This window comes from Callospermophilus lateralis, chromosome 3 (assembly GCF_048772815.1).
Source record: "Callospermophilus lateralis isolate mCalLat2 chromosome 3, mCalLat2.hap1, whole genome shotgun sequence".
Taxonomy (NCBI): Eukaryota; Metazoa; Chordata; class Mammalia; order Rodentia; family Sciuridae; genus Callospermophilus; species Callospermophilus lateralis.
Window position 1 is genome coordinate 1742789 of NC_135307.1, and position 27199 is coordinate 1769987.

Below are 27199 nucleotides of genomic sequence, written 5' to 3' on the forward strand. Positions count from 1 at the left end.
CATTCAATAGTGTATTATTTAATCTCCATTTGTTATAGTAGCTTGTATTTTTTAATTTATTGTTGATTTTTAATTTCATTCCACTGTGGTCTGATAGACTGTGGGGGGATTATCTCTGTTTTTTTTTATACTTATGAAGAGTTGCTTTGTGTCATAAGGTATGGTCTATTTTAGAGAAGGGGCCATGTGCTGCTCAGAAGAAAGTATATTTGCTCATTGATGGATTAAATATTCTATATGTCTGTTAAGTCTAAATTATTGATTGCATTATTTAGTTCTATAGTTTCCTTATTTAGTTTTTGTTTGGAAGATCTGTCCAGTAGTGAGAGAGGTGTGTTAAAGTCACCCAGTATTATTGTACTGTGGTCTATTTGACTCTTGAAATTTAGAAGGGTTTGTTTGATGTACATAGATGCTCTATTGTTTGGGGCATAAGTATTTATAATTATTAGGTCCTGCTTATATGCTTCCCTTGAGAAGTATGAAAAGTTCTTCTTTGTTTCTTCTGATCAACATTGGTTTGAAGTCTACTTAATCTGAGATTGTTTACTCAATCCATATGAGTGATAAGTCATTTCCCATCCTTTCACCTTTGGCCTGTGGATGTCTTTGCCCATGAGGTGAGTCTCTTGAAGACAGCATATTGTTGGGTCTTGCTTTTTTAATCCAACCTGCCAGTCTACATCTTTTGATTGATGAGTTGGGCCATCAAAATTTAAGTTTATCATTGAGATATGATTTATATTCCCTGTTATTTGGATTTATTTGTAGTTCTTGATTTGTCTTAGTTTCTCATTTGGTTGAGTGTCCCTTTAGTGTAGGGACACTACACTACTTTTGTCAAGAGTGCTCTGTTGTGTAGGCTTTCTAGTTGTGAATTCTTTTAATTTTTGTTTATCATGGAAAATCTGAAACTTAATTTTTATTTTGCTGGATATAAAATCTTGGTTGGCAGCCATTTTCTTTCAGAACTTGAAATATATTATTTCAGAACCTTATAACTTCAAGCATCTGGGTTGAGAAATCAGTTGAGATCCAAATTGGTTTTTCCTATAAGTAATTTGATTTTTTTCTCTCTCATAGCCTTTAAAATTTTATCTTTATTCTCTGTGTTAGTCATTCTCATTATAATGTGGGTCTTCTATAATATTGCACATTTGGGGTCCTATAAGCTTCTTGTATTTGATCTTCCATTCCATGCTTTTTTAAAATAATTTGTTGTAGATGAACACAATATCTTTATTTGATTTATTTATTTTTATGGTGGTGCTGAGGATCAAAACCAGTGCCTCACATGTGCTAGGCAAGTGCTCTACTGCTGAGCCACAACCCCAGCCCCCATTCCATTATTTAGGTTTGGAAAATTTTATGCTATTATATTATTGAACAGATTATGAATTCCTTTTGTTTGTATCTCTGATCCTTCAACTATTTTGAAAACTCTTAAATTCATTTTTTCATGTTATCCCATAATTTTTGGATGTTCTGTTCATGGTTTTTGACCACCTTCTCTGCATAGTCAACTCTACTTTCAAGATTATATATTTTGTCTTCATTGTCTGAGGTTCTATCTTCCAAGTGATCTAGTCTATTGGTGATGTTTTATATTGAATTTATAATTTGGTTTACTGTTTTCTTCATTTTTGAGGTTTTCTGCTTTTTTTCATGATCTCTAACTCTTTATTGAAGTGGTCTTTCATTTCATGTATTTTTTCTTTGATTTCACTCCTTCTACTAACCTTTACTTCACATACCAATTTAACTATATACAATCTTAATGCCTTTTTGGACATTTCTTCTACTCTGTTGTCAGTGGCTTCTGTTGTTGAAGCATCTTGGTTTGTTTGGGATGCTTTATTCCCTTGTTTTTTTCCATGTTGTTAGTGTATTTTCCCATCTAGAAGTATGCATCTAAGGCAGGAAAAATTCTACCGTGTATACCTATAGTGTCCCTGAAGGTTTCCAGTGCTTCACCTTTCATGGTGAGACCAATATCAACAGCACCCAGCACACACAATATATAGCCTTAAACCTTATTAGGCATCTACTAAGGTGTCTACTACTTTCTCATATTAAACCAAAAGGATGAGTTCAATAACTATCTATAGTACAAACAGAAAATTTGTTAAAATGGTTTACAATTTAAAATGGTGGATGAGAGAACAGAGGTAGTGTAGTATGTGATATTTGTGAGAGAAGAAGAGAGGAGTTAGAAGTAAAAATTCACAAAAAGAGTGGAAGAGGAGCCAACAGAGATTGGCTGTTGGTTGGAGAAAAATTGGAAAGAAAATCCAAGAAAATAGATGAGAGAGGAAGAATATGAACAAACAAAAAATAAATAAATAAATTAAAGACAAGAATACAACAAAAATGCAAAACACCATTCATATATCATTGTCCTCCACACAGTAATGCATAAAAACATCCTGTTCCAAATATGGTAGTGAGATTAGCAAATTCAAAAATAACATATATCTTCCTGGAAGGTCAAACTGTCTCCCTCAGTGTTCAACAGTTTCTCATTTCTGTCTCTGACATCCCATGAGATCACCAAACCCAGATCAGCCCTCACAAACCCAGTTTCTGTCCCACTGATACCTCAGGCTCTGTCATGCTGCAGTCTCAAGATCTCAATGCTGCTCCTATTTGCAGAGAGACCACCAGGGATACACTCATGCAAAGTGGCAACCCTGAGATGCAGCAGCAAGACAAGGGCCACCAGCACTCTCAGCAGGAAGACCCCAGGCTCCTTCAAACCTGCAGGCACCCCCACATTGGACCTGGCAGTCCCAGCTGGGGTCCCCAGACAGAGGCTCTTGTGGTGGTAAACTTGCTGGCATCCAGGCTCCAGGCCAGGCTGGTGTTCCAAAATGGGTGTAGCCATGTGCAACCAAACCTAGAGTCTCCCCTGAGCAGTCCTCTAGGTGGTGGCAGCAGTGGTAGTGGTGGTGGGTGTTGGCGGCAGGTAGGGGGTCAGCCTCAGTGACAGTTGCAGTGGCAGTTGCGATTGCAGCTGTGGGGACAGTGTCACCAGTCAATCTCCAGGGGTCAGCAGCAGTATCGGCTTCAGTTGAATCTGGGGCAGAAGTGTCTTCTGTGGCAGCAGCACCCAGAAAGACCTCCAGGAGGTCTCAGGTTGGCAGCAGTGGAATCAGAGGCAGCAGCAATGGCAGATGCAAAGCAGGCAGCAGTTGGTTGATTCAGCCTGTATTTCTTTTTCCATTCGCTGGTGTATTGTTTTTCTGAGTCACCAGAAGAGTATTTGTCCAAGAAAGATAAAATGGGTAGATTTTAATTTAATTTTTTAAAAAAAATTTGAAATATTCTTTTGGAAGATATATCCTGATTTAAGCTGATTCCTAAATATACCAGAACTTGTGTTTGAATTTATATTACAAAGTAGCTATAAATTTCAGCCTTAAACTCCATGGATTTTAATGATTTTCAAATTTATTCCCCTTTCTCTTAGCTGTCATGACTCAAGTTCAAGTAATTGCCCATATTGTCACCATGGTAACAATGGGCAGGTTGCTGAATCCAGAATGTCACTATGATAATGAAGAATGAGCTGCTGAATCCATAATGTCACCATGGTAACAATGGGTTACACTACTTAATCCAGAATGTCACCGTAGTAACAACAGGTTAACTACTGAATCCAGAATGTCACCATGGTAAACATGGATGAGGCTGCTGAATCCAGAATGTCACCTTGGTAATGATGGGTAAGCTGCTGAATCCAGATGCAGATATCCTTCACATTCTAGGTAAGCTTTGGAGATAAAGTACTTGAAAAATGTGAGCTTTGGGACTACCGTCTGGAAGATAAGTCTGTTGTTCCTACACAATTTTCCACTTTAAATTAAAACATTAACTCTTGCCATATGTTTGAGTTAGCTTTTTTGGCACTGTACCTAAAAGACTTGACAAGAACAATTTTAGAGGAGGAAAAGTTTACTTGGGGCTCATAGTTTCAGAGGTCTCAGTCCATAGACAGCCAATGGTACTGCCCTGGGGCTGAGGTGAGGCAGAACATCATGGCAGAAGAGCACAGTGAAGGAGAGCAGCTCAGAACACGGCACCAGGAAGCAGAGAGAGACTGCTTAGCTCAGCCAGGATGAAATATAAACCCCAAATTAAATGCCCCAGTGACCCCCTCCTTCAGTCACATCTTACCAGCTATAGTCACCACCCAGGAATCCAGTGGACTAAAGCAGGTTAGGCACCATTAACCCAATAATTTCACCTCCAAACTTTCGTGCATTGTCCCACATACCAGCTTTTGGAGACACCACACATCTACACCATAATATCATGACATCTTTTCTCCTCCTCCAAAGTGTTTTATGGAAGCTTGGTCTTATTCTCACCCTTATTAGAGAGAGGCTGTACTTGTGGTTTTTTGTTTTGTTTGTTTGTTTGTTTGTTTTTTAATTTCAAAAAGAACTCTCTTGGTTTGAGTGCTCAGTGTATGTCAGACTCTGCCCACTGGGTCTTGCATGGATGATCTTACTTAAAATGGGCAATTAAGAAAACCATTCTGTTGAATAAGATACAGAAACTGAAGTGCAGAGAGCTTCAGTAACCCGTTCAAGGTCACAGCTGCAACTGTGGTGGGATTTGAAGCAGGTGCCTGGTTAACACTGACAGTGCCCAGGTTCCTGACCACCCACCAGGCTGCCTCTGCTGTGGGAAGTGCAGGCCCCTGTTTGCACACATCTGTGGCTCACCTGAGATTCACTCATAACTCTGGCATCTTCTGTCAGGTGTTACAGTGTGACAGTGGCAACAGAATTTTGTTTAATGGATGAAGACATTTTCTGAAGAAGACAGCCCGGTAATGTGTGTGTTGTGTGTGAAGTAAGGGTCTCTCTACCAGGAATGTCTGCAGAAGAGTGACCAACTGGCTAGTGGCTTGAGGAGTTGGGCCACAGGCAGGGAGCAAAGCCTCTTGGGGGCATTAATGCCAGCTGTGCTGGGAACCCTGGTCTGACTCTTCTTCTCACATCCGATGAGGAAGAGAGGAGCACACTGCACTGCATTCTTGCAGAACAAATGCCGGGTCTCAGGAGGCCTGAGCCAGCTTCCCTGCTCTGCCACCCTCATGTCCACAGCCAAGGAAGAGTCATTATACTCCTTTGCTTTGCACCTCAACAAAATGGTGATGATGTTGGAGGTGTCTAAGCCCCTGGTATCACTCCCTCCCCTCACCATGAAGATTGTGTGGTGACTGTGCAGCACGCTAGATGCAGGAGATGAGCCCAGGCCTCCTTGCCAGCGTTGTTCCATCCTCAGGATCCCTTGCCTGGGGGGAACACTGCCTATTGATAGCATGTGAGTCTGCTTCCAAACACCCTGCCAGGCAGAGGCCAGAGAAGATGACTTGGGAGTGGGCCTGGGCCTCCATTTTGTGACTCCAGCTTGCTCCTTCCTCAGCCAGGCTGCCTTCTCCTGGCTGAACCACAAGGACATGACACAAGCCAAGAGCATTCCCTGGAAGGCAGCCTGGTGCTGGCCCATCTAAAAACTTATGGAGGTGTGAAAGACCCATCTTTGCAGCCTCCCCAGAAGAGTGAAGAGGATGTTCTGATGCTGACTGACTTTCTCACAGCTGGATGTGTAGCACCAGCCAAATGCAAAGGGGAAAATCCTTGAAGACCATTCACCTGGCTTCTTACCTCCAAGTCCCCTCAGAGTGTTCTACCTTCACTTTTCCTCCAACCCAAAACACAAATCAATTGTGTCCTTTTCGAAATTAAAAGTCTCAGTGGAGGTTTGGTTGTCTGTGGGTGGACTCAGCCTTGCAGGGCAGAACAGACCCAGCCTCACTTCCCATTTGGTCACACCCTGGGCTCCCTCTTTTATACCTAGGTTTCCACCTCTCTTGGAAACCTCAGTTGTTCTCACTTCTCCCCATGTTTCCTGCATTAGTTTTCTCATCTGTAAGAAGAGAATACAAAAGCCCTCTTTCACAGTGACCTTGAAATTAGTGGGAATATGATAGACTATTATTTTTTTTTTTGAGCTGAGCCTGGATATTTGAGCAGAGCATTATGGAGGTGGCTCATTAGAAGATGGCCTCTGGACACAACTCTAGTGGGTAGGAGTGTGGAGAGGACAAATTGCCCTATGAAGATTTGAGGAGTTGAGTATAAATAGTGCAGGCAGAAAAATGAGTCACAGGAGAGAAAGTCGTCAACATGAAGAAAGATCCACTAGGAACAAGGGTTTTCAGGCAAACCTCAGGAAGGCTGCAACAGGCTAATGACCCCAGCAGCACAGCAGAAAAGGAGGAGACACCCAGCTTGGAGCTGGCACTGTGGGCTTTACTGCTCTGCAGCTTCAAACTCCCCCATGCCTGAACCACCACAGAAGCCTGACACATGCACAACCCTGAGACAGTGGTGTGGGATGTGAAGGCTCAGGGATGGTGTCCACAGAGCAGACCATGGAAGAGGGATGGATAGGGTCATAGGCAATGACGTTGCTCACCATTGTGCAACTGTGATACAATAATGGAACTAGGTTATCATCAATGTTGCTCCCTGAGTGAAAGCTCAACAGGAAACTCCATTCCAGTCAGTGATGCTGACCACACCCAAACCCAGAGATTCATGTTAGCATCAGAAAACAGGCATCCAGATATCAGGAGTCTCCCCATGCGGTGCTGTCAGTGCTGCACAGACGTCTAGGAAGTAGTCCCCACCTTTCCATAAGATCAGCATCTGATCAGTCCTCATGATCTAGCAAGTTAACAGACCCACAGGGGCTTGCAGGCCAAGTCAGACAATCCACTGAGAAGCAGTGGGATTATAGAACTGGAAGGTAGAGAGCCTTCCAACTCACATCTAAAATACATGACTCAATTATCCAGTAAAAAATGTTAAAGAAAGGAGGAAGAGGTAATCACAAAATTGAGACAGACATGGAGACATTAAAAGTGAAGGCTGTGTGTGGACTTACATTCTTAACTGTCACTAATCAACTGTAAAAGAAAATTATAAGCATGGAAATTTGGAGAATTATTTGGTATTTGATGACATGAAAGATTTATGTTATTTTTAGATTTGGTAATGTTACCATGGTAATATTTTTTTTTTTTAAACTGGAGCTTGAACTCGGGGACACTGGAGCACTGAGCCATATCCCTAGCCCTATTTTGTATTTTATTTAGAGACAGGGTTTCACTGAGTTGCTTAGAACCTTGCTTTTGCTTTTGCTCAGGCTGGTTTTGTACTTGTAATCCTCCTGCCTCAGCCTCACGAGCTGCTGGGATTATAGGTATGTGCCACCATGCCAGGCTACTGCCAAGACAGATGTGGCCAAACTAGCATGTTCCTGTGAGGGACAGTGGGAGATTAGAAGAATAAAGACATATATATATATATATATATATATATATTTTAAAGATAACAGCAGCTCTCTGATGTAAAAGCAGGTCTAAAGAATGATACCAGCAATCTTTATTATATCTGTCTCATTAATCAGATTAAAGTCTATGTAATCATTATTCATCAAATTTACAGAGTTTGCAGCTTATTCCTCAGTTACATACTACAATTGCAATGTGCAATGTTGGGAGGCTTGTGTAGCTCTCAAGAAAGTCTAATGTTTAAAGTTACTGTTAGGGGAGAAGGTTCAGGAGCTGCAGAGCCAGTGAAACATTGTTGTTCTCTAGCAAAAGGGTTTCTTTATTCTCAGGAGCTGTGTGCCTGAGATCAAGGTTGAGGCTGATAAGACTCTAGCACAGAGCCTCCTCACGAAGGGAATTACCATAGCAACCAGCATCCTGCACCTTTGCACAGAAACTTTCCTAGGCACCAAGTATGCCACAGCCATGAAGTCATAAGGGACCCCAGTCTCAGGCACTGCTCTACCATACACTGTCACCACTCTCCACAGCTGATAATGGTAATGTTTTTAAAATCTTTATTGATACATATTATATTTATCAGTCAGGATTCAGGACAGAACCAATACTATATATTAAATAATAGAAGACTATCTAGCCATCTTTCTAGGATACTCTTGCTGACATGAGAGAAGAAGGTCACTGTGGTGTGAGTATCCCAATGAAAAGAACGGGTTGAGAGATGAAAGGGATTTATTAAGAGAATTGGCTTGTGTGATGATGGGGCTGAAAAGTCCCACAATGGGCCATCTGCCAGGTGGATACTCAGAGAAGCAGGGCAAATCTCATTTCACTACCACAGGCTGAGAACCAGGAAAGCCACTGGGGAAGCACTTGATCCAATACTGGAGGCCCAGGAACCCTGGGGTGGGGTTGGTGCTAGGGCTGAAGAGCTGATGTCCAGGAATGGAGAAGAGGGGCCCAGTTCCAGGAAAGAGGGTGATTCATTGTCCCACTACCTTTCTACCCTATCGGTCTATCTTTCTATCTACCAGCTAATTGAAGGTGCTCCCCCACATTAAGGGAAGATATTCTTACCCAGTCTGATGAATAATGAACGCACCAATATCCTCTGCAAAGCAGCATCATAGACATACCCCAAAACAAAGATTTGGTAACTATCTAGTTTCCTTTATCTGATCAAGTTGACACCTAAAATAAACAATAACTTGTACTATATTAGTCAACCAGTGCTGTGTAACAAACAGCCAACTTGGAGGCTGAGAAGAGCACCCATCTACAGTTTGTATTATAACATACAGCCAAGTTGGAGACTAAGAACAGCACCCACCTATAGTCTGCATTAGTAACACACAGTCAACCTGTAGGCTGAGAATATCACCCAGCTATGGTCTGCATTAGTAACACACAGCCAACCTGGAGGCTGAGGACAGCACCCATCTATGGTCTGCATCAGTAACACACAGCCAAGCTGGAGGCTGAGAACAGCACCCATCTATGATCTGCATTAGTAACACACAGTCAACCTGGAGGCTGAGAACAGCACCCATCTATGGTCTGCATTAGGTAACACACAGTCAACCTGGAGGCTGAGAACAGTACCCATCTATGGTCTGCATTAGGTAACACACAGCCAAGCTGGAGGCTGAGAACAGCACCCATCTATGATCTGCATTAGTAACACACAGTCAACCTGGAGGCTGAGAACAGCACCCATCTATGGTCTGCATTAGTAACACACAGTCAACCTGGAGGCTGAGAACAGAACCCATCTATGATCTGCATTAGTAACACACAGTCAACCTGGAGGCTGAGAACAGCACCCATCTATGGTCTGCATTAGTAACACACAGTCAACCTGGAGGCTGAGGACAGCACCCATCTATGGTCTGCATTAGTAACACACAGTCAACCTGGAGGCTGAGAACAGCACCCATCTATGGTCTGCATTAGTAACACACAGTCAACCTGGAGGCTGAGAACAGCACCCATCTATGATCTGCATTAGTAACACACAGTCAACCTGGAGGCTGAGAACAGCACCCATCTATGGTCTGCATTAGTAACACACAGTCAACCTGGAGGCTGAGAACAGCACCCATCTATGGTCTGCATTAGTAACACACAGCCAAGCTGGAGGCTGAGAACAGCACCCATCTATGGTCTGCATTAGTAACACACAGTCAACCTGGAGGCTGAGAACAGAACCCATCTATGATCTGCATTAGTAACACACAGTCAACCTGGAGGCTGAGGACAGCACCCATCTATGGTCTGCATTAGTAACACACAGTCAACCTGGAGGCTGAGGACAGCACCCATCTATGGTCTGCATTAGTAACACACAGTCAACCTGGAGGCTGAGAACAGAACCCATCTATGATCTGCATTAGTAACACACAGTCAACCTGGAGGCTGAGGACAGCACCCATCTATGGTCTGCATTAGTAACACACAGTCAACCTGGAGGCTGAGAACAGCACCCATCTATGGTCTGCATTAGTAACACACAGTCAACCTGGAGGCTGAGAACAGCACCATCTACTACTGTCTGTACATGTTTCAGCTGGGTCTGTCTGAGGCTGTGACAAGGGTGTCCCCAGGGCTGGGGCTCATCCCAGGCTACCTGAAGAAGTGTGCACTTCCATTTTTATGCTGTGGAGTGAGAATTTAGTTCTTGACCAGCTCCCGTGCTGTGCTTTGTTTGCTGGTAGCCAGCTGGAGGCTGCAAGCTCTGGATTCCATGCCATGTTGGGATACCTACATCATGACAGCCTGTTTTTCACAGCCTAGGGCTTTAGTCTACCATAAAGATGCTATGACAGTCTTACATTATTTAACAGATACATTCTGTCATGTTTGCTGTGTTGTGTTGGTTACAAGTAAGTCACATACCTTGCCCACAAGTAAGTCACACACCCTGCTCCTACTACACCAGGGTATGTGCACCAAGAAATGGAGACCATGGGGCACCTTTAGGATGGTGTGTGTAAATGTGTGTTAGTGCATGTGTGTGTATGTGAGTGTGAGTGTGCTTGTGTGTATGTGAGTATATGAGTATGTGAGTGCATGTGTATGTATATGAGTGCATGTGAGTGAATGTACATGAATGTGTGTGTATGCCAAGTGTGTGTTAGTGTGAGTGTACATGTCTGAGTGTGTATGTATTTATTAGTGTATGGTGTGTATATGTGATTGTGCATGAGAGTGTGAGCATGTGTGAGTGTGTTAGGGCGTTGTGAGTGGGTGTGTACATTTGAGTGCATAAGGTGTGTGTGTCTATATGTGAGTGCACTAGTGGGTGTGTGTGAGTGCATGAGTTTGTGCATTTGTGTGTGTTAGTGTTTGTGAGTGTATATTTGTTCATGTCCATGTGAGTGTGTGCTTGTGAGTGTGTGAGAGTGTAAAAGTGTTAGGATGTGTGAATGTGTGTATGTGAATGTGTACAAGTGTGTGAGAGTGTGAGTATGTGTGTTTGTGAGAGTATGCACAAGTGTGTCAGTATGTGAGTGTTAGTGTGTTTGTGGTTTTGCACGTGAGTGTCAGGGTTGTGTGTTTGTGAGATGTGTATGAGTGTGTGTGTGTGAGGATATGTGAAAGTGTGTGCATATGACTTTCGATTGAATCCAAAGATCCTCTCTCACAGAGCTACACTCCCAGACCTTATTAATATTTTATTCTGAGATAAGACCTCACTATGTTGCTGAGGCTGGCCAGGATATTGCTGTCCTCTGCCTCAGCCTCCTGAACAGCTGTCTTTACAGGTGTGCACCAGTGCACAGGGCTTGTCTGGGGCTTTTTGAAACCACCCAGTTTTGGTAAAAAGTGGGGATATTTATTGAAATATTACATTGTGAATTGGTAGTTGTTGAGGCTGATATGTGATTGATTATCTCTATTCATTTTTATCTGATTGCCAATTTTCATTATGAAATTCAAGATCATATCAAATAAATTTTTCAGAAGAAGAAACTCAGAGCCAAGAATGATTAGAAGAATTCTGAGCAGACTAAGAGTCCTTGGAGACCTGAGAAGCCCTCTGAGTTTCCTGACCTAAGGCCAACTTCCAAGGCAGCTTGTCTTAAACATTGAAAGAAAAGGTGGCCTCTGCAGTCTGGGGACTTAGGGGCCATCAGGAGCTGGCCTCAGTTTTATGGGGACTCTGGAAAGCACCCGGAGTCTGTAGATGATAGTGGCCTCTCTTGGGAGCAGACACTCTGTGAAGTGCCTCTGGAGGTGGGAGACTCATGTCTTCCTGCTGTGGCTGCTGCTCCTCCCTCTCCTTCTCTCTGATAGTGTCCTTGATATAGGTTGTTCTTAAGTCAGCCTCCACGTTTACATGGCACCCATTTATTAAAGCTTGATGGGATTCCATGTGGAAGCAATGGGAGTGGCCCTCTGCCTCACAAGTGGCCTTCAGTGCTGTCCACCTGGACTCTGGTTTTCTCCTGGACTCACTGAGACGCACAGTACCAGAGATGAAGCTGAGCCCACAGCCCTCCACCTCCCACCCAGCCTCAGCACGCTGCCCCAGTAGAGGGCTTAGCCAGCACTTTAAGTCGGATAGTGACATTTTGATTATAAAAGCATCCTGTGTCTGACTGGGACAGTTTTTCACAGAGAAAGAGAGGTGTGACCTGAACATGAGACCAGGGTCAAGACACCTAGATATTGCCGAGACTTGACTTCAACTGCTGTCTGAAATGCTGTGTATTACTCTCTGCCAGCCTTAACTTCCAAATTAGTGGAATTGATTACAGTCCAAAATGACCACATTCTCAAGTTCTTGTCATTAGAGAAAACTAGTAAAAACCAGTTTTGTGTATGTGTATGAGTGTGTCAGTGCATGTGAGTGAATGTATGGGAAGACAGCATGGGAACGTGGCTGTCTTAAATTGCAACTATGATACTTGGAAACCATCTCTTTCCAACATGAATCAGGCTCTTCATCTGGAAAGTAGGGGTTCGAATTGTTGGTCCCTGTTTTAGTCAACATTTTGCTGTGTGACTAAGGGTTCTGACCAGAATAATTTTAAAGGAGAAAAAGTTTATTTGAGGGCTCATGGTTTCAGAGGTCTTAATCCATATAAGGCTGGCTCTATTCCTTGGGCTGGAGGGGAGGCAGTACATCATGATGAAGAGTGTTGCAGACAGAAGCAGATTGCATAGTAATCAGGAAGCAGAGAGAAAGAGAAGTCTCCAGTTTCCAGATACAAATATATACCCAAAGCCTAATGACCTGTTACAGGTGTGATCATCAACTTCTGATGAGCCCTGTCAGAGCCAAGGGTGACACAGTGGATTGCTCCCCTACCTGGCACAGCAACAGGTGACCATGTCCTCAGCACTCAGACTCCTCATTTTCAGGTACATCATATTCTTGGTGAATTGGCCCTTCACAGAGTTGGCATAGTTTATTGTACCACCATTCTTGTTAATACCTCCAGCACACTCCAGCCCTTCCCTGGAAAATGGCAGACCAGTTCATCCAGTTGTCACTGAAGGTGAATCCAGAGGCTGCACAGGAGAGTCTCAGGGAACCCCCAGGCTGCACCAGGCCTCCCCCAGACTCCACCAGCTGCACCTCACACTGGACACCTGCAAATATACAGGCAGCCTGGTCAGGACACTGTTAACTATCCACTCTTTCTCTCACTCTGTTCACTCACACACTCAGGGTCTCTGGTTCTTTATTAATTTCCTCTGCCCTTTGGAGCCCTGGGTGTGGGATATGAATGTCACATAGCCTCATCATGAGGAATAGACATCTCATATACCCAACAATCACTCTGAACATACACATTTATGTGGAATTTAATAAGGTTTAGGGCCTCCTGTCAGCATTCCTCAGTTTGGTTTATGAACATTTGGGTCAATTATTTCCTTGCTGCAGGAGCTAGGCTGATAGCTGGAGGTTTAGCAGCCACAATGGTCTATGGACTATCACTTTCTTAACATGGGAGAAATAAAATGACTCCAGACATTGCCAAATGTCCCCATGGGTGGAATGGCCCTTCATTATATGAGTTCTAGAATGACAGTGTATGATGAACTGATCTATCATAGGAATCACAGTGAGTGGAATGGGAATGGGAGGGAGTCATTGGAAGGGGACAGGGACCAAATGAGCTTGAGTGGAGAAGATATGGCATCAGAAGTTCAGAAAATGTGCCCAGCCACGATGGAGCTCACGTACCCCAGGTACTCAGAAGGCTAAGGCAGGAGGACACCTAGTTCAAAGCCAGTCCCGGGTTTCTCAGGGAGAACCTGCCTCAAACTAAGACATAAACAGGGCTGGGTTGGAGGTCAGGGTTATCACATCTTGTGTTCCATCCCTGATACTGAGAAGACAAGTCTATAGCATTCATATAAATGTCACTATGTGGGAAATGTCGGAAAGTATTAATCAGAAAATATTGTTGAGTTGTCTACTCTGACAGTGGAAATTCAGACAAGCCTGACACCTACTGCTGTGCCAGAGACAAGGCCAGTAAGGGGACATTCAGCTCACAGGAAGCTCAGGGTCACATAGGAGCAGGTGTGGGGTGGGGTGAGGGCTGGTTTCCTAGATGTGGATCTCTCTCCATGAACTAGCTTCCCAGGGAGCCACCTGGACTATCTTTGGTCCCTCTGAAAATATGAATCCTGGTTTTTGTGATATATTTTGTTTATTTTTAATATTAGTACATCATAGTGATCCTTATTATTGAGATTCCATTAACTTAGACAGATACATTAATTCAATATAAAAGCTCCATTTCTGCCCCAGTAGCTCCTCTTTCCTTCCTCCCCATATCCTTTACTCCACTGATTTTCCTTCTGAGTTTTTATAGTTTTTTGGGGGGTTAACTTTGTATGTACACATTTATATATGAGAAACTTACTGTGGTACATTTCTACATGTGCAGGATTCATATGTGTGCAGAATTGGCCATTCACATCTGCTCAGTTCTCTCCCTGTCCTCCCTTTTCCTGTCTCTCCTCCCTCACCCTTGGTCACCTTTGACTTCTCCACTGATCTCTTCTATTATCTTGGGATTCCACCTGTCTTTATTTTCCTTATTTGTTCTAGCTTCCACGTATGACAGAAAACACTCATCTGCAACTCTCTGAGCCTTTCTTATTTTACTTGCCATGATGTCATCCAGTTCTGTCCATTCACCATAATTTCATTCTTCCTAATGCTTGAGTAGAGCTGCATTGTTGGTATATGATTCACATTTCAATTATTCATCCATTATTGATGAGCATGATGGCTGGTTGCATAACCTTTCTCTTGGGTAAGATAATACATGAACTGAGCTGAAATGAGTCAGGCAGAGAAAAACCATCACCATCACCACACCATCACTCATGTGGGGAAGTTGCTGCATCAATATCCTGGGAAGAGAGAGGACCATGGCCCCTGGAGATGGGAAGGTGCAGGGAGTGTGAGGGTAAGAATGAGTGTTGAGGACCATATGCAAAGGGGGGGCCTTGTCCTGGCCTTCAGTAGCTACTGGATGAGTTGGGTCAACCAGGCTCCAGGGAAGGGGCTGGAATAGATCTTATACATTAGCAATAGTAGAGGGATCATCAACTATGCACCTGGTAAAGGACCAACTCATCATCTCAAGACAACTCTGAGAACAGGTTCTACCTCTAAATGAGCCAGCTGAGGGCCAAGGACACAGCCATCTATCACTGTGCTAGAGACACATTGAGGGGACTTCAGTGTGAGCCAAGACACAAACCTCCCTACAGGTTACCCAGGGCCAGCAGGGGGCACTAAGCACACAGGGAGATCACTACCAGGACAGGAGCAGGTGCAGATGAGGGTTGGAGGTTGATTTCCTGCATCTGGGGGCCTCTCCATGTATCAGCTTCCCAGGGGAGATTTGTGGGTTTGCCTATACTAATTCTGGATATCTCTTAAGATAATTATTCTGTTTTTGTTATGTATTTCCCCTTTTAAAATAGTGCATCGTTGTTGTACTTATTTGGTATTTCAGCCAGCTTTTTTGACCTTGCCATTAAAGGATATAACCAAAACAATTTTAGGTAAATAAAAGTTTATTTGAGGGCCCTCTGTTTCAGGGGTCTAGATCTATAGAAGGCTGATTCCAGTCCTTAGGACTCAAGCTGAGGCAGAAAATCATGCAGAAGGGTGTGGCAAAAAGAAGCAGCTCACATGGGGATCAGAAGCAGAGAGAGGTCTCCACTTGCCAGATACAAATGTATACCCCAAACCACACCTCAGTGAACAACTGTCTCAGGCCACACACCACCTTCCTCCAGTTACCACCCAGTTAATCCCATCAGGGATTGATTCACTAATTAGGTTAAAGCTATAACCCAATAATTTCTCCTCCAAACCTTCTTGTATTGTCTCACACATGAGTTTTTTGGGGACACTTCACATTCAAACAATAACATTGGGATTCATTTTGATATGATTGTATAATTCATTGCATATAAACACTTTTTTCTGCCCTAGTGACTCCTCTTTCCTTCTCCTTAAATTCCCCAATTACTTTATTGATTTTTCTTCCATGTTTTATAAGTTTCTTTAAATAAACACTATGTATATGTTTACACACACCCACACTCACACACATGTCTCTCTCTCTCTCTCTCTCTCTCTCTCTCTATATATATATATATATATATATATATATATATATATATATATATATACACATGTATATATGAGAAATTCACTGTGGTACATTCCTACATATGCAAGATTCATAAACGTGCAGAACTGGCCATTCACATATGCTTAGTTCACTCCTGGTTCCTCCTATTTCCTGTCCATCCTTACTCGCCCTTAGTCACCTTCATCCTCTCCACTGATCTCTTGTATTTTCTTGGGATTCCACCTGCCTTTATTTTCCTTATTTGTTCTAGCTTCCAAATATGAGAGAAAACACTGTACCGTGACTTTCTTGCCCTAATGTTCTCCATATCCACTCTTTCATCATAATTTCATGCTTTCTAATGACTGAGCAGAGCTGCATTATTGGTATATAACCCACATTTCCTTTATGCATCCATTATTGATGGGCATGTGGGCTGGTTGCATACCTTGCTCTTGGGAATTGTACTGTGTAAACCCAGAAGTGGCTGTGTCACTGTAGTTTGCTGACTTTAGGTCTTTTGGATAAATACCAAGGAGCAGGAGAGCTGGGTCACAATGTGGCTTCATCCGTGCTATTTCGAGAGATCTTCACCCTGCTTCCCTCAGGGTAGCTCTCATCTGCAGTTCCACCAATGTGAGCGTGTACCTTTCCCCATGGTTTCTACAGCACATGATTTTATTTGTATTTGATAACTACCATTCTGATTGAAGTGAGAAGGAATCTTATTGTCATTCTCCTTGGCATTTCTCTGATTGCTAGAGATACAAATTTTTTAAAAAATACTTTTTAGTGTGTTGTATTTGTGCTTTTGAAAAGTGTCTGTTGTTTGCCCATAAGCTATTGAATTATTTGTTTTTGAAGGTTGAGGTTTTGAGTTCTTTATATATTCTGGGTACTAATCCCTCTCTGAGGAGTGGAGCAGAGGTGTTCACCCAATCTCTAGGCTCTCTCTCCATGCATATACATTTCTTCTGGGCCGTACAGAACCTTCTGATTGTCGCCATCCTGATTGACTGATCTTGATTTTTTTGCACTTTATAATGTTGTTGGTTGGTTTATTTTTAAGACTCTTACCCATGTGTTCACATCATTACCCAACATACATGGTTAGTTTCATCTTTTCTGACTTGGAAGATTTTCAACATTCTTACTGGCTTATCCCTTTGTCAGGGTCCCAGACTTTTGTGGAATAGGAAAGTTGAGGGGGGCTTTCTTGCCCTAGTTCAGTCTCAGGGGAAAGCCCTCATGGTCTCCCACTGAAGCAGGATTCACTTCACTGTTGTGTTCCTCCTGTGTAACTTTCATGTTGCTTTGATCTTAGAAAGTGCTGGTTTTCATCCAGTGATAGGTTCTGTGCTTGTGCAGATTCTCTCGTAATGTTGGCCTCTGTTGTGCTGAGGAAAGAATCACCATGAACTCCTCCCTTATCTGTGCAGGCATCCCAGGCCCACCTGACAGGTGTTGCTCACTTACTGTGCTCTGCCCTTCAGTGTGCAGCTTGCCAGGACTTTTCTGAAGAGTTCTAGCACTGAGTTTACCATGGCTGTTAAAATGGGTTTGGTTACTCTCCAGTCACATACCTAGAGATTGTAGTGCGGGCAGGCTGACTCCCCACCCTGACTAGGGTGAGAACACAGGAAAAATCAGACTGGACTTGTGGCTATCAACCTTACCATAATCATTGCACACACACAAAAATACTTTCTCTACCATGGAGCCTGTGATGCTGAGCAGGTGTGGAATTTGCCTAAAACCATCTCCATATTCACTGCATGTGAAAGGCTTTTCTCCAATGTTAACTCTTAGATGTGCAATGTGATTGGCATTTCTTCTAAAGGTTTTTGACTTTTACTACACCCCTGATATCTTGTTCCAGTGGGATCTATCTGGTGTATAAAAGGCTGGACTGATGGTGAATATCTTCTCACATTCACTCCATTCCTAGTTCCTTTTCCCCTATGAAAGGCCCCTGCACTCTCAGTGCTCCCTGGAGGCTGCCCTCTGGTGAGTCCCTGGTCCCTGAACTCACTTGAGCTGCTGAACGTCCTTCCCACCTCCTGCTCCCCAGGCCTCTCCCACAGGTGGTTCTGCAGCTGCTCAAGGCTGGGACCCCGTCCTCCTCTTTTAAGTGTTGCTCCCAGGGCACAGCATGGGGTGCTGAGGGTCCCACTTAGCTCTCCTCCTGTGGGTGCCTCTGTCCAGATGGAGCTCCACCCCTCTGCTCTGTGCCCACAGCCTTCACCATCCACAGGGGGTTCTGCAGCCTCAGGAGCCCAGGCCAGGTCCTGCCCACAGCTGATGACCTCAGACTCTCTCCCTGCTGGTGCTGTCACGGCTGCCACCACAGACATCTGGTCCCTGCATGGGAACAAAATCCTCTTCTGTGTTGCCCTCTTGTTCTGGTCACTCTTAGAATGTCTTTAAAATATATGAGTTTTCAACTCTACCCCTGACTAAACAAAGGAGGGCATTAAGTATCTCCTGTTGTGTTATGTGCTCTATAAGAAGAGGACAGACTGGAAGAGAGAAAGTAGGAGGTGACCCCAGGCCCAGAGTCCTCATGGTGGAGCAGCTGTGCAGGCACAGACACAGGAGGCCTCAGACTCCTCTGAGAACTTGGGAATCTCAGGCATCACAGGGGGGTGAGCAGGGGTTTAAGCAGGAGTGCTGCAGAATACAGTGACCTCACTGACCCTGGGGAACAAGGATGGGAGCTGACCCTTGACCATGCTGCCCTGGCACCTGCAAGAGCCCCACAGGCACACCACACCACTCATCCAGAACCTTTCTGTGTGGCTGCATCTCACCTCTGCGTGGCTGTGCACTCCTGCAGGAAACATCCCCTATTGGTGTGGTGCTAGCAATCCTGCACACTGGGCCTCCCCATTTCTGGATGGCTGGCAGGAGGAGGACCAGCAGGAAGAGGAAAGAACTCCCCAGCTTCACTCCCGGTGCCTCTGAGCAGCACAAGGCAAACACTCTTCCTGGGAAAGATGGTGGCACTGCCGTCTGCTCCCTGCTTGTACCCTAGGCCTCCCTCATGCAAAGCAGCTCCCAATCTCAAGCTGAAAGCCCAGCCTTGGCTGAGCAGCCCCCTCATTAGTTCTCCTTCTCATTAGTTCTTCATCGCAGCCTGGAGGTTCTGGTGCTGCTCCTCAGCCTGGTGGCACCTCACTTTGAGAATGTACAAGGATTTCATGAGAAGGAGTAGTTATGCAGGTACCAGTGAGATTAACAAGAGGTGATGTTCCTTGTACCCAGGTGTCATGTCCCAGGTGCAGCCCAGGAGTTGAGACCTGGCCTGGTGAAGCTCTTGCACACCCTGTCCCTCACCTGTGCTATCACTGGATTCTTACCTCCCACCTATGGTCTGAGTTGGATCTGCCAAGATCCTGGGAAGGGCCTGGAATATGCTAGAAGAACATATAGTGGTGGAAGCAGATACCATTACACACCTGTTCCTGAGCCCCCTGCTGGTCCTGAGGACTCCCTGATGGACCTGAGCATATGCTGGTTCTTTTCCCCAGATGTCCTTCCCAATTGCACCTGCAGGGGTTGAAGTCAATACTGTTGAGAGTCAACATCACCAGGGACATTTCCAAGAGCCAGGTATCATTAGAACTCAACAGCTTGAAACCTGAGGACATGGCTGTGTATTCCAGTGGGAGACACCCAGTGAGGGAACTCAGTGTGCGCCCAGTCACTCACCTGCCTGCAGGGGAAGCTCAAGACCACCATGGGAGCTGAGGACCACCAGGGGGAGCTGAGGACCAGCAGGGGGAGCTGAGGACCACCAGGGGGAGCTGAGGACCAGCAGGGGGAGCTGAGGACCACCAGGGGGAGCTGAGGACCAGCAGGGGGAGCTGAGGACCAGCAGGGGGAGCTGAGGACCAGCAGGGGGATCTGAGGACCAGCAGGGGGAGCTGAGGACCAGCAGGGGGAGCTGAGGACCTGCAGGGGGAGCTGAGGACCAGCAGGGGGAGTTGAGGACAAGCAGGGGGATCTGAGGACCAGCAGGGGGAGCTGAGGACCAGCAGGGGGAGCTGAGGACCAGCAGGGAGCTGAGGACCAGCAGGGGGATCTCAGAATCAGCAGGGGACTCAGGGACTCAGGGAGCTCAGGACAAGGAAGGGGAGATCAGGGCTATCAAGGGTAGCTCTGCCCCAGGACAAGGTAAAGAACTGTCCAGACGAGTGTTTGTATTAAGATATTTTGTCTAATTATACAAATCCCAATTTCTCTGTCTGATTGCAGTTCTTAAATGTTAAATGCTATTATCAGTAAGTAATATTCTGTTTTCCCACTCTGGGCCCATGTACTTGTGAGGTTCAACATATTCATGAATTTCAACATTAAATTCTCAGCCTTGATAACTATACCAATAAGTCTAAAGAATTTTAAATATTGTGTGATTCCTTCTTATTTGCTGTGCACACAGATAAAGAGGCACACCTGAGGATTTGAAGCAGCATCATAGGAACATGAGAACATGAGGCTTGCCTTGCTCCAGACTTTTTATTTTAGAGAGTGAGAAAGAGAGAGAGAGAGAAAGAGAATTTTTTTTCATATTTATTTTTTTATTTTTAGTTATCGGCGGACACAACATCTTTGTTTGTATGTGGTGCTGAGGATCGAACCTGGGCCACACGCATGCCAGGCGAGCGCTCTACTGCTTGAGCCACATCCCCAGCCCCTTGCTCTAGACTTCTAAAGCAAGAGTATTTCAGCTTTGGAGGCCAAGTCAGACTTGCTCGTCCCTAGGAGCCAGGTCAAACTCACATTGGAAGCTGTTGTAGTTTTGCAGTTTTCCATAACATGAACTGCCTGAGAAAGCATTTCCCACCCATACCCAAATCCCAGGAGGATCCTTCACTGTATCCTGTTTTACTGTCTTCTGTTAAGAACAACATTTCTTCTGACCACATTGGAGGGCCAATTCCCTGCCATGTCTGTGAATTTTGATTTGGTTATTTGCATTCATCATAAAGAATTTCCCAGGGGCAAGAAGGATGAAAAAAGCTGACAGAAAGCAAGTGAGTTACAGGAAATTTTTCTTCAGCTATAACCCACAGTGATCTTCGCAATGGATCCTGTCTTAATTAGTCAGCACTCTCAATGTTCACAAACTAGAGTAGAATCATCTGAGCTGAAAAGGAGGCCACTCAGAAAAGTTCCAGAGCAACATGAATCCTGGCTGCAGAACTCATGGAGGAGAATTGAGAGACAAGATATTGAATCCATGAACCTTGATCATAACAGAAATGCAGAGCTCAGCCTAAGTGAGACTGGATGGAAATGTCACCTCAAGCAGGGCCATAGGAAGCCCTGGCAGGATGGAGTCTACCGTCTCACGCCTGGCACAGGTGAAGGGGAATGAGAATCCTAAAGAAGAGTCCAGATTCCCCAGGTCAGGGCTAAGATCATCTGAGGATGTCTCCCCTTTGGTACGCCTGGAAGAATAGCTTTTTAAGTTAGAAGATTTTCTAGGACATGGAAACTTCACCAGATGGCACTCGTGAATTTAGGTGGAAAAATTATGGAGATGAGCAAGGTCTTACCTGAGCCACCCCAGGACCAGGGGTCAGTGTTTTCAGTGAATTTATGATTACCACCAGAGTGAGTAGGGAGAGGAGCCTATATGTCTTATTAATATGTTATGCTCACTCAGTTAGGAAGGAGGTCAATTCCTGAACCTCATCAGGAGGTCAGCAACTACACCTGCCCTCTCAGTGACCCCACCTCACTAAAGACAGTGTCCACTGTTCTCTCAAAATACTGAGCTGTGGGCAAGGCAGGTCTCACTGCAGTGATGCTGCACAGGGAAGGGAACCTGGGGCTCCCTCCCTCACCCCAGACTTCCCTGCATGCCGTCCTGTCTGATGCCAAGCTGTGCTGCTTGAGTGAACTCAGTGGTTCTCAGCCTCAAGCTACAGCTGAGAGCTGCCTCTGCTCCCAGGACTCTCACCTGGCCCAGCACCTCCCTCCTGTCCTCTCCTGGTGGAGACCAGAGGGCAGGACAGGTGAGGGGAAGAGCTCAGGGCAGATTCCCACCCACTGCTGTCCACAGGCATTGGCTGGACAGTCAGGAGGACAAGCAGGGTAGAGGGTGGGGCAGGGCAGTGGGCACACAGCAAGAAGACCCTGCCCTCCTAAGACCCTGCTCCCTCCTGTCCTGCTCAGTCTGCAGCCCCCAAATCTCACAGAGATGAAAGAGAAGAACTAGTCCTGAGAACAAAGGGGTGCTCTTCTCCTGGATGTGGGGAACCCCATCCTCAGCCCTGGGCTCTGTTCAGTCATCACTGAGGGCTTCTCCTTCAGGGCTGGGGGTGAACCTGGGCCTCTTGCAGGCTGGGCACGTTCCTGCCACTCTGAGACCCTCCCAGGTGCAGGAGGAAGGGCTTGGGGGAGGCAGGGCTGGGCTCAGGAGGGTGGGCTCCCCCTCTGACAGCCTTCCAGCTCCCTGAAACCACCTGCTCTCCTCTCACAGGTAAAGCTCCACCTGGGTTCCAGACAGGGACACATCTCAGGGCACAGAGGACCTGGGCAGCCTGACCTCAGCCTCTCCAGATATCAGAGGAGCCTCACCCACATGCAAATCCCTCCTCCTGCTCTGGGTTCAAAGGCCCTCTGGGCTGTGGGAGCTCCCAGCTCTCTGCTCAGACAGGGCTGAGGTCTCTGGGAAGGAGGTGTGGTCTAGAAGATGAGGCTGCTGGGTCTTGTCCTGTGCCTGGTCACAGCTCCCCAAGGTGAGTGTCCCCAGTGTCAGACCTGGGTCCATGGGGAGGTTGTGACTCAGGTGACTGACAGGGTGTGACTGTCCTTGTCCCCAGGTGTCCTGTGCCAGGTGCAGCTGCAGGAGTCAGGACCTGGCCTGGTGAAGCCCTCGCAGACCCTGTCCCTCACCTGTGCTGTCTCTGGTTACTCCATCACCAGTGGTTATGCCTGGAGCTGGATCCGTCAGCCCCCAGGGAAGGGGCTGGAGTGGATAGGGTACATAAGTTATAGTGGTAGCACTAACTACAGCCCATCCCTCAAGAGCCGAGTGTCCATCTCCAGAGACACGTCCAAGAACCAGTTCTCCCTGCAGCTGAGCTCCCTGACCACTGAGGACACAGCCACCTATTACTGTGCCAGAGCCACAGTGAGGGGACCTCAGTGTGAGCCCAGACACAAACCTCCTGCAGGGCGCCCAGGGCCAGCAGGGGGCGCTCAGCACACAGGAGTCAGCTCAGCCCAGAAGCAGCTGCAGATGTGAGTTCGGGCAGGTTTCCTCCATCTGGAGGCCTGTCCATGTATCAGCTTTCCAGGGGATCTCTGTGGCCTTGTAGTCTCTACTTATCTCTGATGTGTCTGAAGATAATGACTCTGTTTTTGTCATGTTCTTTTTCTTTTGAAATAGAGCATCTTACATATATTTATTATAGGTTTTCACTTTGACATAGTCACATATATTCATTGTCTATAAAACCTCTGTTGCTCTCACAGCACCTCCTTTTAAATTTTCCTCCTTCTCCCTATTATTAACTGACCTTTCTGCCACGACTTTCTGATTTTCATTAAATTTACACTCTGTGTGTGTGTGTGTGTGTGTGTGTGTGTGTGTGTGTGTGTGAAACTCACAGTGGTTCACTCCCACAGGTGCAGGACTCCCACGTGGGCAGAATTGACCAATAATATCTGCTCAGCTCACTCCTGGCCCCTCCCTTCTCCTTTCCCTCCTCCCTCACCCTTAGTCACTTCCTGATCCCCACTGACCTCTTCTGTGCTCTTGGGGTTCCCCTTCCTTTATCTCCCTTATTTGTGGCAGCTCCCACAGAGGACAACCCACACTCACCTGACTCCCTGAGCCTCTCTCATTCCCCTTCCCTAATGTCCTCCAGCTCCGTCCACTCACCATCATCTCACTCCTCCTATTGGCTGAGCAGAGCTGCAGTGTTGGTGCATGACCCACATTTCCTTTATCCATCCACTAGTGAAGGGCACCTGGGCTGTGGCATAACCTGGTCTTGGGAACTGCACTGTATAAACCCTGCAGTGGCCGTGTCCCTGCACTGTGCTGACTTGGGTCTTTGGGGTAAATACCAAGCAGCAGGAGAGCTGGGTCCCACTGTGGCTTCCTCCCTGTTGTCCTGAGGGGTCTCCACCTGCTCTCCTCAGGGTGGTTCTCATCTGCTGTCCCACCAACAAGGTGTGAGGTCCTCTCCCCAGGTTTTCTCCAGCACCTGTTATTACTTGTATTGCTGATCACTGTCATTCTGGTGAAGTGAGAAGGAACCTCATTGTCATTGTCATTGGCATTTCCCTAATTGTTAGAGATATGAGCTTTTATTCATATATTCATTGTTCGTTTGTTTTTCTTCTATTGAGAAGTGTCTGGTTAGTTCTTTGTCATCTAATATGTGGATCATCTGTTTGGGGAGGTGAAGGTTTTTGAGCTCTTTATATATTCTGGATACTACTCCCTGCCTGAGAAGTGGGGCAGAGGGCTCACCCAATCTCTAGGCTTTCTCCCTGCACTTACTTGTCTCCTGTGCTGTGCAGAACCTTCTGCAGGCCCTGCCTTCCCACTGATGTCCCTGATCTTTATCTGGTTGGTTTATTCCCTCATATTCTGACTCTGCATGTTCACATCATTCACCAACAGCCATGGGTAATCTCATCCTTCCTGACTTGGATGACATTCTCCAACATTCTTACTGGCTAAACCCCTGGCTAGGTTCCAGCCCTTTGTGGAAGAGGAAGGCTGAGGGTCCTTCCATGCCCAGGTCCAGGTCTCAGGGAAGAGCCCTCAGGGTCTCCCACAGAAGTGGATTTGCTCTGTGTTTTTCACAAATGACCCTCACTGTGCTGTTCTTCCTCTGAGTAACTTGCTGGTTCTTTTCATCATGGAAAGTGCTGGATTTCGCCCAGTGGTATACTCTAGTTAGTTGAGATGCTCTTGTGACATTGGCCTCTGCTGTGCTGAGGAGGGAACCACAGTGGGCTGCTCCTTTAGCTGTCCCTGCACCCCAGGCAGGTGGCCCCTGTCAAGGTGTGGCTCTCTCACTGTGCCCTGCCCTTCAGCCCCAGCCTGCCAGGACTTCTCTGCAGAGTCCCAGCCCCTAGTTCATCATGGCTGTTGGACTGCAGTTGGCCTCACTGTGGTCATCTGGGTTTTGGACCAGCCTGTGTCTGGCCTCCTCAGGTGGATTCCCACCTGTTCTCCTCTCATGTGTGGCAGGACCATCCTGAGGTCCCCTGCCCTGGCTCTGCTCCTTCACTCATTGTTAGTCACCATCAGTCCATCCTGCCATGTCTCTGTGCCTGCTGTTTACTTCTCCCAGGTGCAGTCTTGGAAGACCTGGTGGGACCTGGCCATCCCCCTGTCCTGTAGCTGGCTGTGACATCATGGCTGTGGGCAGAGGGGCAGAAGGGAAGCCGTGGGCAGGGTTAGCTCTCTGGGGAAGGCAGGTGAGGACGTGGACTGGACCTGAGTGGTGCTGGGCAGGCTGTCTGCATGGCCACCCTGACACACTCAGGGCAGGAGTGGGGGCTGGGCCTCAGGATTGTGTCCTCTGCAGCTCTCCTCTGACTGCAGCTGCCCAGCCAGGCCCTGTAGGGTGAGCCTCCTACATGGAGGGCATCTGTGGTCATGGGATGCCATGTGCACACAGAACCACCAGCTGATGCTCAGTCACAGACCTGGAGATTGTGGTGTGGCAGGTGGACACGTCACTCTGACTGGGATCAATAGTATGAAAAAGAGGAAGAAGAAGAAGAAAATGCCAGAACCACCTTTGAGATTCTAGGAGGTGTTTGGTGTCATAGGGAATCCCCTGCCCTGGGAGTGGGGCACAGAGAAACCTTGGGATAGATGAGGTGGTTTCTTTTACTTGGGGAATTTCTGGGTTAAATTGTGGCTATGAAGCCAGGCCATCTTCACAGGAGAAAGCTCATTTGCAACTAATAGTGGCCCTTTTAAGTCTTAAATCATGATTTTGGGGAAAGGCAGTGAAGGCCTGGTCACAGGCAGCAGCTCTTACGCTCTTTCTGCTTCCCAGGACTCCCTGGGCCTCTGGCAGCAGCTCAGATGGGGAGGACATGGGGAATGGAGTTTCCTAACAGCCTCCAGAACAGAGAAGGAGGACGGGGTGGGAGGGGAGAAGTGCACCCCTGGGGGCCATGGTCACAGAACAAGAGCCACCACCACACACTGGCTCCCCCTGAAGCTGGGCACCAGGCCTGGTCACTGCTCAACAGGCTTCACACCATCACCAGGTCTGAAGTGGGCTCAGGACTTCAGGTGGTTGAGAAGGACAGGGATGGTGAGCTTGTCCACCCCACAGGAAGTGACCCTCCATGACTCCTAGTGAAAGACCCCAGCCCAGAAATCCCAGGCCCCATTGTGAAACCATCAGGGCGTGTTGCTAACCCACGTAAAGAGAGGTCTATCTGTTAATCAGTTAAGGGTAGTCTATTGTGAGAGGACAGGATGGTTGAGGAAGAACAGAAAAGCAGATCCCAAGGCATGCCTGAACAAACAGGAACTGATAATGATAAGCAGGAACAGAAAAACCAGAGTGTTAATATGTAACTGTCATGAGGTTTATCCAGGAACATAAAGTGAAAAACAACTTTGCCCTTTAGGTAATCTATATGTTGGGTTCAAAATAACCAATAAGAAACCTGTCACTTCCCGCGCGCGTGAAACCTGCCCCATTATCCTATAAAAGACCTGTACCCCAAAGCCCGGTGTGCCAGTTCACCAAAGCTCCGGCTGAGGTTTTGCTGAGCACCCGCAGGCGTCTGTGTCTGAATAAACCTCTTGCGTTTGCAGCCAGTGCCTCGTGCGTCTTTCTTGGACAGGGAATCGGTGGGTCTTTCACTAGAAGCTGCCCACCTACTCCTGTGTGTCCTTTGAACTTTCCTCTTTCCTCCTCATGACAGGTCCAGGAGGTTCGGACTGGGCAGCAGGTCCTCAAATAACTACATAAACTTATGAAAAGATGACCTTGCCAGATGCTTCCTCCTCTGTGACACTTGATGAATCACCCTCATCCTGACCTGATTATAGGTAGCTCTGTAGCTCACTTATCATCTCAGAGTGGACTATACCTCCTGGTTCTTAAGAGCTGACCTGGACCTCAGGGACCACTGGAATCTGAGACCCCCAGCTCCCAGCAGCTGATGTTATGCTTGAATTCGGGACCCCCAAAGACCACCAGAG

The 27199-nt window shown here is 46.4% G+C and overlaps 1 protein-coding gene across 1 annotated transcript in view; it reads left to right on the forward strand.

Annotated features, from left to right (window-relative positions):
• LOC143641504 (uncharacterized) overlaps positions 1-23248 on the forward strand; it is a 157159-nt gene extending 133911 nt beyond the window's left edge. Inside the window, exon 5 of the mRNA XM_077109004.1 lies at positions 22883-23248. Within this exon, the coding sequence (XP_076965119.1) occupies positions 22883-23248 (366 nt within the window). The remainder of the gene's footprint in view (positions 1-22882) is intronic.
• The last annotated feature ends 3951 nt before the right edge of the window (positions 23249-27199 follow it).